Genomic DNA, 12,853 nt, shown 5'->3' on the forward strand with positions numbered 1-12,853 from the left:
CCCTGCTCTTCCTGGCTGGGACAGAGAGAGAGGCGCCCTGTTTTTGATTTGCATTACAAATTCCTCCACCTGAGCCATTTATGTGCGTGAAGTGGGGTTCACAGGAAGTGTGGGGAGCCCAAGTGATTTTATGGCTTGTAGCAAACATCCTACAAACACACAGACTTACATTGGACTCCTACACTTCGCTCAGGTGGCCTTGTCCCTGTGCCGAGGGACTCTGCGGCTCTTGGCCATGTTGTCCGGTCCTTCCCTTCTCTTGTCAACCCTTCTCTCTTCTGTCTTCTTCTCTCCACCACTCCCAAATTCTCGTTCATTGATGACTTTGGTTACTTTGCCTCTTTGTCGCCTCTTTCCGTCGTATGACTGTAGACCTCCACTCTCCCCAGAGTTTCATTTATCGAGGTATTTTCCGGTACAAAGTGAGCTCCTGCCCCTGTGTGTGATGATGATGTTTCTGAGGCCAGGCCCTTGGGCACCCTGAGCTGGTGCCCGGTGGACTTTTTTGCAAGAGGTGTCAAATTGCCCCCTGGCACATCGCACGGGACCGCGATGGAGTGCAGGGATGCGGGTCTCAGAAAAGTCCCAAACCTCTGAAAATCTCTCTGGTTTGAGACGGGAATGAACAAATTCTCCAGGTCGGGAAAATAATAAATACTGATATTACCAACGGGGTTTGGGGAGCCGTACTCTGAGTAGTGGCATACTCTAATACTAAAATGCATATCACAGGACCAGTGCCAGTCTTAAAGATCATTCTCCTTGAGCATTCACCTGTGCCTATGAAGAGATTCCCCTTTAGAAGCTCATTCCTATTTTTGTCGGTATGCCAATTTCTTTAAAAGTTAATTTCATGGCCGGTTTTCTTGGCACACATTTGGCCAGTAGATGACTAAAAACATCAAGAGAGCCGGTTAGATGATGAGATAGTAAGCTGTCTCTGGGGCTGTTGGAGAAAACCAGAGACTTCTGAAATTCAGACTTTGAGAATCTTCCTGTCCCAACCCCCTCATTTTAAGTCTGAGGAAAATAAAGGTCTGCAGAAGTGAGGCTTGCTTCCATATTTATCAAGCTGGGGTGAGGCACAGCTGGGATTAGAGCACTGATTTCTCCTTATCCGGGAGGCAGAGGCCTCTCCCCACATCAGGCGATGGCGTGAATCCAGTTCTGGCTGTTGGTCCACGTAGCTTCACCCAACCTGCTCGTGGCAGGTGCCGTTCTGAGTGCGGTATCCACATTAACAGACTGAGTCATTATGATTGCCCTCGTGGTAGATGTCTATCATCAAAATCCCCATTATGTGGATGGTTAGGGCACTCACTCACTGTGCAGGTGGCTGGGCTTGGGTGTGAGCCCAGTCAGGTGGACGTGAAGGGCGGGCAAAGAGTCCCACTGCCACCCCACCTCTAACCCAGACATCTGGCTCATGGATGTCTCCTCTGAAGGTTTTCCGGGTGCTCCTAAGGTGCTTGGGCAGAGGCTTCCTCATCAGCCTCCTTCCCTAAGCCACGGGAAGTGGAATAATTGTGTCCAAAACTGCTTTGCAGCTGGCACAAAAGATTACTTATTTGGAGTTATTTTAATCATCAGATAGTCTTTAAGAATTCTCAGGAGAGGTTGCCTTTCTTGATTTTTTTAACCCCTTCTTCTTTATAGTCAGAAAATTCTTCCCTCGTCCTCAAAGGACACGGAGAGCAGTGTCTTATGATCGTGGCTCCTTGAAGAAGCTACTTCTCCCTTCCAGGTGTATGTAAGGGGGCAGATGAGCTGTTTCTAGATATGCTCTTGCCCTTTGGAAAATGCATTTGTCCAGGGAATGAAAGTTTTCAAGACACAAACTGCAGGTTTCTCTAATTTATTTCGCAATAACTGTAGTCGATGCAGTCACTATATGTAAGCAACCATGCGTATATTTGAATGAGGTTGTCCCAGAATGAGCCCCTGCCAAGGTCTTACCAACGGTCCTCTCCTTGCCTTCCAGTTTTACGGGAGCCCTATACAGTCCGTGTGGAGGACCAGAAAACCATGAGAGGCAATGTTGCGGTCTTCAAGTGCATTATCCCCTCCTCGGTGGAGGCATACGTCACCGTGGTCTCATGGGAGAAAGACACCGTGGTACTCATCTCAGGTAGGCTGGGCGTGTCCGGGGCGCAGGGTGCCGGGCTCACCTTCTCAGTGCTCGTTTCAGGTATTGAATTGGGTCTCTGGCTATGTGTCCGTCATAGCTAAGAATTGGCCTACGTCTGGTTGATGCTGTTTGATGATTGTGTGACATCAGTGCTTTATATCGGTTTCCCGACTCGATACAGACATTCCTCAGTGAATTGACTGATGGACGGGTAGAAATGAGTTACTGTGCGTACCACCGTCATGTTATTCTCTGAGGCAATTTTGGCTTATATCTGCTGCTGAAAATAGGGCAGTATGGTTATTGCGTCTAGGAGAGTCATCAGTAATATGCTTAGGACTGATAGCCTCCAACTATAATCTGGCAAACAGAAGCTCTGGTTTCGAATGTTGTGACCCTTTCAGACGCCTTGAGAGCTATGTGATGTCTCTGATCTCTTTGTTGAAGATTCTACTCAGAATATATATTCAGCACTGAGATACATATATATATGTATATACATGTGAAATATATAACATAATATATATGTGTATAATTTATTATATTAAATATTTATTATTTAAATTTTAATTTATTATTTAATTTTAATTTATTATTTGATTATTTTAATTTATTATTTAAAAATTATATATACATATATATCAAATACATAATTTATTGGTTTTTTTTCTGGAACCTGGAAGTGACACGACTGAAATTTTAGCCTCTAAGATGTGCTAGTTCTTTTCTCATGGTTTTTAAGTAGATTTCTTGCCCCCTTGCTGCTTAGCTGGAAAGGCCCTATGGGCAGTACCCACGTTTCCTGTTTTGCTCGTCTTTGGAGAGTAAGTGACTATGGGCTGGTCTTGGAGAAGAGCGATGATGGGTACCAAGTCAGCTAAAGCTGATTATAAATGCTTGCTTTCCTCTGTATGTCTGTGTGGATGCATGTCCACATGTGCACACACACGTCTTATGCAACTCTTGAATACCGTCAAAATTTTGCCCGTTTACAGAGATAGGAAATTAGAACTCAGTTCTCATGGTGACCTAGCATTTATGCTTTTCAGCTTTTTGGTTTTCTAGACAGTATAGGTTACTATTCAGGGACCATTAAAAAAAAAAAAACAGACAAACCACAAAACCATTAGAAAGTCCAAACCAAAAATTACATCTTTGGTCTTTAAAGTACGTCCAGTAAACTATCACGTAATTGAGGTTTTCAGGTTTTCTTAACACGTTCAGCTCAGACTCCCTCTAACTTCATTCAGTGAACATTAAATGTCTAAACCACCATGATTTAACTTAAAGTATTGAAAAAATAGTAGGCTTAATGACTGAAATATGATTACACGTAGTCAGAATGGACTCACCTGTGCACTTTTATTTGTTGTCGTGTTTTTTATTTATTTTTTATTTTTTATTATTTTTTTAAATTTTTAATGTTTATTTATTTTTGAGACAGAGACAGAGCATGAATGGGGGAGGGGCAGAGAGAGAGGGAGACACAGAATCGGAAGCAGGCTCCCCGCTCTGAGCCATCAGCCCAGAGCCTGACGCGGGGCTCGAACTCACCAACAGTGAGATCGCGACCTGAGCTGAAGTCGGACGCTCAACCGATTGGGCCACCCAGGCGCCCCAGTTGTCGTGTTTTTAAAAAAAAAATTATTTATTTGTTTTAAGCGATCCCTGCACCCAACGTGGAGCTCCAGCTCAGGGCCCCAAGATGAAGGGTCACACGTGCTCCCGCTGGAGCCAGACAGGCTCCCCCTCTTTGTTGTGTTTGGTGAATGGTCTTACTGGCTTCTGTTTAGAGGTCATTTTAGTTTCTGAATGGCAGATGGAGAGATTTGATGACAAGTCCGTCTGGCTGAGCCCAAGGCCAGAGTGGAAGGGCCGTCACATGCACCTGTTGAGGGCCCGTGGGCTCACTGAGGGGGACAATGCAGGACGGTATTTGCAGTGTCCCACACTCAGGGGCCTGGGCTGAGGGAGGTGCGACCGTCATAGAACAGCCATGGGACAACTTCTGGGGTTTGCCGTGGAGGGGGAGGGAACAGGGGAGGATTACAAATGGATTTTTACTTGAGGAGACATATGTCATTTCTGTGAATATTTGATTGGCCAAAGCCAGTCACATGACCTGTCTGACTTGAATGAGACGTGCCCAGGAGAGAACGACTGGAGATCTGAGTGGGAGATAGAAATATCTACCAAGGTTTTATATACCTGTTGATATAGACATCTATATCGATAGGTATGTTTTATATGTTTGTAATACAGGTTATATATTGATATTTATCAATTTATTATTAAATATATTAATATTGTATATTAAATAATTATATGTTATATATAAATTATATACCATATATAAATAATTATATGTGAAATGAAATATATTTAAAATATATTAATATTTATTAATTTATTATTACATACATAACATTAATAAATATTAATAATACAGGTTATACATTAAAAATGTAATGTGTGCATTCTTATGTTTCCTAGGCATCTTTTTTTTTTTTTTAACGTTGATTCATTTTTGAGAGACACAGAGAGACAGAACATGAGCAGGGGAAGGGCCAGAGAGAGAGGGAGACACAGAATCTGAAGCAGGCTCCAGGCTCTGAGCTGTCAGCCCAGAGCCCGACGCGGGGCTCGAACTCACGAACTGAGAGATCATGACCTGAGCTGGAGTCGGGCGCTCAACCGACTGAGCCACCCGGGAACCCCCCTCGGTATCTTTAATTAGCGGTTTACCCATGCAGATTTCATCTTTTTGCAATCTATGTGAATAGACTTGTTTTCTTCAAACATGAACCTAATTAAATTAAAGGAATTTTATATTTGGCGAGCGGGAGAGGGTGCTGATATGCAAACCCAAAGCTGGTGTCTTCCTAACAGGAACTGATGACACCCTTGTCTCCTCAGTCACGCCTTAGAGCTTTATCCTTTGGCAAAATTTTGAAAACAATGTGTACCATGGATAAGCACTTGGCCTTTTTTTTTTTTCCCCACAAAAGTATCCACAAAAACCAATATAGTATAGGCTTTTATCTCATCAAGGAATACTTCAGTAGCAAGTTTTTGTTGGTTTATAAGCTAGCCATTTCATCAAACACGAGGTATTCCCAAGATACTCAGTGTGGTTCCCATGGCGTGTGTGTGTGTGTGTGTGTGTGTGTGTGTGTGTGTGTACGTTTGTATACAGAGAAAGAGATGGGGAGACAAAGACACAGAAACAGACTGAGACACGCACAGAAAGAGAGTGAGTTAGAGCTGTTTTCATTCTCAAGGAGTTTAACCTGAGAACAGGGCCCCGATGCAGCGTTATGACCTGTAAATAGGAAGTCCGGAAGTTAACCTTGTAATGTAACTGGTGCACCTGCTCCCAGCGCCTGGCCCCCACCCAGTGAGGCTGTCAAAAATGCCCAGGGAAGGAAGTCATGAAGCCACTGAAGATGACAAAATGGTTAAAAGCATTGGGGATCTTAATCAATGAACGGGTTTTGGGTGATTTTGGTGGGGAAGGATTACATTTCTTGCTGGTGGCCAGGTCCCCGCATGAGGCAGGGCACAGGTAACCACACGTAGGAGGCAGGGAGGCTCAGAGGCTGAGCCTGGGGCCTCCCTCCTCCGGGCAGCAGTGGGGGCAGCCTCACACAGCACCGAGGTCCCAGGGACCCAGGGGCTTTTCTGAGTGAACTCTCAGCTCCAGCAAAGGCATCCCAGATCGTGTGCACGGTAGATGGTCCGCAAAATGTTAATTTGTCTGTGATTTGTAAATAAACCGATAACCCCGGTGGTCCCTTGCTGCTCTGGTTTAGCTTTGGTGGCTGGCAGGGGCGGTCACCCGCCTCAGTCTTCCCTGGATTCCGAGACAGCCCAGCCTACGGTGAGTCTGGCTGGGAAATTTGTCCCAGGGGACATGCCTCCTCCATACACGTCGCTTCCTTTGGTGGAAGAAGGCAGTGAGCCAAATGCGCCGTGAAAAGGAGCCTGTGTGCGTGTCTGCCTCAGCGGGTAGAGTGGGAAGAGAAGACCGGCCGTGGGCTGATCCCAGAAAGCCGGAGCTCCCGCAGGTCACCGGGGGCCTGGCCGCTGTCCCCGCGTGTGCACATGGTGCTAGTGAAAGGAAGCCGCCTGTTCTCCGGGTCCCTGCTGTCCTCCCACCGCTCTGTGGGTGCCACCACTCAGCCTCTCGGAGTCCAGAGCACCCCGGGGAGAGGCCAGAGCGCCAGGCCTTCTCCTGGTCCGTGAGTGTCAGGCTTATGCACACGTTCTAGGCCAGGGGTGTTTGGAAATCCAGGCTGAGGTAAGTGGGTGTTTGTCGCCTAGGAAATCCTTCCAGTGAAAAACATGTTTAAATATTCGTGTGTTCCTATAAAAAGAAAGGGCGCGTCTTCCTAGTTTTTGCTCTTTAGTTTGGTTGAGCAGATCGGTGACTGGGCTATGTTCTTCCAGGGGTGAGAGGCACCAGTCATGTCTGTCTGGGTTTCAGCGTGAGCTGCATGGTTTCATTAGCTTACTGCACATAAAGTCATCATTGATTTTTTCCGGGGGAGGTTTCAGTTGGCCTGACTCTAGACTCAGGCATCAAGCAGTGCCTCTCTGGCACATGAGGTCGTTAGATCACCCCTATTACGAGCATAAATGAGTGCATTTATTCTAAATGATCTTTGGAAAGAATGGTCCAGTGGTCTTGTTATGGACTACATGTTCATGTCCCCTTAAGGTTCGTGAGTTGAGGTCCCAGCCTCCAGTGTGATGGTATTTGGAGGTGGAGCCTTTGGAGAAAATTAGAGTTAGAGGGGGTCGTGGGAGTGGGGCCCCCGTGATGGGATTTGTGTCCCTAGAAGAAGAGACACCAGAGCCCTCCCTCTCCACCAGAGGAGGGCAGTGAGCAGGTGGCCATCTGTATCCCAGAGGAGGGCTCTTAACAGAACTTGACTGTTCAGGCAGCCTGAACTTGGACTTCCAGCCTCCCAAACTGTGAGAGATAAAAGACTGGTGTTTAAGCCCCCCACTCTATGGCCTTTATTTTTTAATTTGTTTTTTTTTTTTGCTTGTTTATTTATTTTGAGAGAGAGAGAGAGAGTGCATACATGTGCAAATGGGGGAAGGGCAGAAAGAGAGAGAGAGAGAGAGAGAGAGAGAGAGAGAGAATCCCAAGCAGGCTCTGAGCTGGCAGTGTAGAGCCCGATGCAGGATTTGAACTCACAAGCTTTGAGATCATGACCTGAGCTGAAACCCAAGAGCTGGACACTTAACTGGCTGAGCCACCCAGGTGCTCAGTATTTTTTGCCATGGTATTTTTTTTAATAGCAGCCGAAGCTGAAAAGACAGGCTGAGAAGTAAGAGCCCCAAAACTCCCCCGGGGAAGGAGGGGCACATAATGTCTGATGCTGCTGTGCTCTCTGCTTTGCTGTCTCCCTGGGCTGTCACCCGGCCACAGGATAGCGCTTGGTTGACCTTCACTCTCGTACTCTGGCAGATGGATGATAGGAACCGGGGAACGTGTGGTGGGAGGGCATCTCAGGGACAGGCACACCCTGTGCATCGAGTGTCCTCCGTTAACACTGTGGATCCCGATGGGGCGCCTTCTTACCTAACGAAAATGAGCCCGGAAGAACAAGAGTGATGATGTCCATACTCATTTTCGAACATCCTTATCACCTCCTCTGAGCGCAGACGAGAGCCTTTTAAATATCAGAATATGAATATGGCCCAATGAAAACATAGTAGGGTGGATGGCGGTGTGCCTGGGGAGGTACGGCTGATGTGGAGATAGGGAGGACGCCGTCCCGGCAAAGAACAATATCGGCGATTTTATATTTGGGTTTCACTCAGTGGCCCGTTGTGAGTTTCTTCCCGGTTAGGGAGGCTGGCGACGAGCGAGCCCAGTATTCTGTGTCTGTTTCCTCTGATAAAATTCTGAGAGTCTCACTGGGGGTTTAGCTACATTAACATCAAAGACACAGCCCAAGGGTAACCGGATTTGGAAAATGGAAAAAGTGAACATTTTACTATTCCCAGAGATCTGCCTCCCTCTTTAGCACTGGCCCAATTTTCCGTTAGGATATTTCCCATCTGAACACCTCTATTACTGATGACTCAAGGAGAATTTTATCTCCGAGGATCAATGAGTTCAAGTCCACGGGTGATTATCTTTTTCCTGTATTTTGGGTAAAAGTGAACAATTTTCTGCCCACATTAAATATCAAAGCCCCAGCACTTGACATGAAACACTCACTGTAGTTTACGAATGCTGTGTTTGGGTCTGGTTGCCGTAGATAAGGCAGGATCTGGGCTTGAAGACCCCCCCCCCCCCCATGGAGATGACTTCTGCTCCCAGGGAGCTGTGGGTAGAGGTTACGGTGCTGTGTGTGGGGGGAGCTTGGTGGCAGGCAAAGAGGTAGGCCCCACAGGAACGCGTACCTTCGGCGTTTCTGCCTGGGGAGGTGTGGAAGGTTTCACCAAAGAGGTGGCCATTTGAGAAAATGGTGGTTTGCATCTTAGGGTGAGGAAAGCAGTTGCATCATAGGTAGAGTCACCCCAGTTAGGCCGGGTTTTTCAGGTTTCAGCAAACTGAAACTAAGGGAAGATTTGAGGTGCTCTGTTCCCTTTTGGAGTTGGGGACATAGCTGCTGGGGGCAGGGAGGGCTGCGATGTGGCTGGTTGTCTCTGTATTTGTGACCCCCCCCCCCCCCCCCCCGTGGCTATAAGAGAGTCCATGTTCCCGCCTTCGAAGGCACTTCTAGTTTAATTTTACTCCTGGTCGCTGGGCATTTTCAAGGCAATCTCTGCAAAGCTGCTCAGGTTGCCATGGTGATAAGACCCAGTTCTGCCCTCAAGGTGCTTATGAGTAAAGGGAATGAGATCAACATCAAAATGATTTCAGGGACCTAAATCACCCATTGTCACCTGAAAGCCCCGTCTTTGATTCTAAAAGTACTAGGATGTTGCAGGAACAAAAAGAAGCATTAATTTAACATTCACTGAAAAAGACATTTTTAGGACCAAATGGAAGCTGTTAAAGGGACATTTTCCTTTCTTTCTTCTTTACTTCCACCCATCCCTCTGTCTGTCCGTCCATCCTTCTGTCTGTCTATCTATCTATCTATCCATCTATCCATCCATCCGTCCGTCTGTGTATTCATCCATCCATCTATTCATCTGTCCATCTGTCTATCATTTATCTATCTGTCTGTCTATCTAATCTATCTAGATTCTAGATTTCTGGCAAGTCAGAGCCTCATTAAAAACACTGGAAATGATTCTTAGCACAGGAGGGATTCAGCAGACTAGAGTTGGAAAGGTGGAGACATGTCATATTTTCACTATGCCGTGTTTTGGGGGAATATGACAACTAAAAACTGGGCAGGTGCACAGGAAGCGGGGAGGGACCTAGTCTCATTCCTTTTTAAAGCCATTGATTGGTTACACTTTTTCCATGTAAGTCTATTCTCACGAAGTAAGTTTTTGCATGTTATTCCACCGCCACCTGAAAGTGATTCACAACAGGGCTGTTTACAACGCAGAGCAAACTCCACCTGACGCTGGGAATGACAGGTATGTTAGATGAGCTGCTTGAGTCTGCCATTCCAGAAAGAACCCACCAGTGGGATCCTGAAAGAGCCAGAGTAAACAGAAGGTCTGCTAAGTGTGAGCCTTCAGAGAGAAGACACATTCCTCATTCTCAAAATTAGAAATTGTCCTGGAGATTATAGCTTGAAGGAAACAAAAAAAATATGTTTTTGACTTTTGAACTTCTGAGACAAGTAGACACATGGCTAAAGACTTGTTAACATAATGTTTAAAAAAGAGAGAAAGGGAGAAAGAAAGAAAAGAATGAAAACATGACAAGGAAAGTATGGTAGCAAGTTTATACTGGAGCATCTCAGTGTGTGTGTGTGTGTGTGTGTGTGTGTGTGTGTGTAAAAGACACCTTCTGCCATGAAGGTATTGGGTCAGCCTAACATGCCCCTTGGTTTCCTACCAAGGAGCACCAGAGGAATATGGCCTCACCGCTGTGGTGTATTACAGCGAGAGGGTGCAGAGTGAGACCAGCAAAGGGAAAAGGCGCGTGGGGACAGGTCTGGAGGAAACCAGGCAAAAGCTTCCAGCACTTTTCTCCTCATGGAGTCGCATAGGACACACTTAATCCCGGCAGCAGGGACTAATGACAGCAAATGTAAAATACTGTCTCCCGAGCATTTTAGAGATGCATTAGAGGTTCAGTGTCCAAGGATTTTCCTGGAGGCTGGTCACGTGGGCACCCTCTGACTGGCATGTCCCCAAATTCCAGACTCCCGGAAGGAGAGCAGGTGTTCTGGTGTTCAGTAAACCATATTGTTCTTATGGTTCAGGCACAGGAAGGTGGTGGGGACTCTCCTGAAATTCCAGTTCCTAGACATCGGCCAAGAGGCAGCCTCACAAGCAGGCTTGTCTAATGAAAGCAGCTCTACACGTTCCACGTTGACTCCTTTCTGTACAGGGCTGTTTTCTCAGAGATGGCGGCTCAGTCCACTCAATCACATTCTGAATGTGCCCGGCATCAAATGGGCAGGTTCAAAAAGCAGGTTCCAGGCTCTGAGCTGTCAGCAGAGAGCCCCATGCGGGACTTAAACTCATGAACCGCAAGATCATGACCTGAGCCATCCAGGCGCCCCTGCTCAGTCTGTAGTTTAAAGGTTTTATCACCTCATATCCATATCGCCTCCATCTTTAGGCAGATGTCACCCCAGTTTTTGAAATATCCCCAAACACATTGACCCAGATTTTCCTCTTGCCTCCACCTAAATGTAAACATAGTTTCATTTTGTCTTCTGCTAACAGGGGCCTTCTGCCTGCTCTCTCTATGATGTTGGGTTCTTTCTAGATAGGAGAAACAGATGGTCAGCCAAGTCAGTCAGTTCTAATTTGGACCCAAGTGCATTTTCTTCTGGTCTTTTGTTCATCTGTGAGATTTTATTTCAGGAACACTGAAGAGAACAACAGGATCATTTGCAAAATAATATCAGGCAGTGATGGCAATGATACGGTCATCGTTATCATCAAGCTAAAATCAGATGTCATGAATCGAAATATGTTGACGCAGTGCGCCATTCTGTAAGAATACAGGATTCGCAACTTATAGATGTAATTTTTGACTCAGAATAAGAGAGCAGGGTGAATTCAAGGTCAGGACCTGAGTTAAGTGTAGATTATATTGTATGGGGCTTTTGGTGCTTCTTCCTGTGTGCTGGGTTAACCCAAGTGCAGGAAAGTCCCTCCCTAGGTGGTTTGGTGGCGGGAACTCCAGAAAGCCACCGGGCAGAGTCACAAGGCCTGTCAGCCCTTTGTGACTTCGCTTCTGGGCAGATGAGACAGGACAGCACATCTCCCAGCAACCTAGACTCCCTCTCTCCTCAGTAACCCCATGACCAGTAGAATCCCCAGTCAAGATGGTTGCCACCATTTTGTTTTCTCTTCTCCAGCCTTGGGAGAAGCCAGAGGCCAGGTACCCTGACCATTTGCGCCAGTTTTCACTGGCCCTTCATCGTTTCCCAAGATTTGGGGGTGTTTCTGTTGATTGCTCGTACGTTACGGACAGTGGGTTTCCCAAGCTTCTCCTCGGGAGTCTGAAAATTTCCACTCCTAGCCCCTCACGGATCTGTTCTCCAGTCCTCAAGAGGTAGTCACTTTCTACTTCTGGAGCCTGAGCCCTGCTCCTCCTACCTCAAACGTTGTCTTCGTGTTTCCTGTCACAGGAAGACACAGACAGACACAGACTCTCCTGTCCACTCTGATCCCCCACGTGTGCTGCTGTCAGGACGCCTCTTGCTTGTCTCGGACCTTCTCCTCTGGGACCTCTGCCATCACCTCTTTGGTGATTATCATATTTCTTTTTTTTTAAATTTTTTTTATTAAAAATTTTTTTAATCTTTATTTATTTTTGAGAGAGAGACAGAGTGTGAGCAGGGGAGGAGCAGAGAGAGAGGGAGACACAGAATCTGAAGCGGGCTCCAGACCCCAAGCTGTCAGCACAGAGCCCGACGTGGGGCTCGAACTCACGAACCGTGAGATCATGACCCGAGCCGAAGTCGGATGCTCAACCGACTGAGCCACCCAGGCGCCCCTGATTATCATATTTCTTATGACACCGATGCTCAGCGGTTATCACAACTTTCATGTTACTGTTTCCATTCATACTTTTTTTTGCCCCCTTGGAAAGCTTATTGAAAGGAGAGTCTGAACCCCCTACTCTTCCTAATCTCGTGTGGTCTGGGCTCTACCACTTGCATGGTACTGAAACTTAACATTTTCAAGGTCACCCATGACTTCTAGTATCATGTGCCAAGGGCAAGTTCTGACTTCCTTGAAGAACCAGTGCCCTTGACCTTCTTCCTCCATTGGTTGCCCTCCTTTGGTTGGCGAACTACCGTACCCTGTCCTGATTGACTTCGTCCATATTTCTACATTATCTCTTTCCTTATCTTTTCTTCCTTGCTCAGAAGTGTAAATAGACCCCCGAAATCTGTCTTCACACCCTCTCCTTTCAATCTCCACTTTCTTTACTGGTCATTTCATTTCTTTCCCAGGGCTTCATCCACCACGTCTGTGTAGATGACCCTAACCTTGGAACTGTCTTGTCTCCTGGGCTTGCTTATTCCCCACTGTCTGCTCTCCTCCTGCCACCTCTAACAGAGCGTAACTAAAGCAGAATTGAGTATTTCTTCCAACCAGTAATTCATTTTG

The 12,853-nt window shown here is 46.5% G+C and overlaps 1 protein-coding gene across 1 annotated transcript in view; it reads left to right on the forward strand.

Annotated features, from left to right (window-relative positions):
- DSCAM (DS cell adhesion molecule) overlaps positions 1-12,853 on the forward strand; it is a 763,813-nt gene that overhangs the window by 144,819 nt on the left and 606,141 nt on the right. The window contains exon 4 of the mRNA XM_042956621.1: positions 1,982-2,128. Coding sequence (XP_042812555.1) covers positions 1,982-2,128 — 147 coding nt within the window. The remainder of the gene's footprint in view (positions 1-1,981; positions 2,129-12,853) is intronic.

Source organism: Panthera tigris, chromosome C2 (genome assembly GCF_018350195.1).
Source record: "Panthera tigris isolate Pti1 chromosome C2, P.tigris_Pti1_mat1.1, whole genome shotgun sequence".
Taxonomy (NCBI): domain Eukaryota; kingdom Metazoa; phylum Chordata; class Mammalia; order Carnivora; family Felidae; genus Panthera; species Panthera tigris.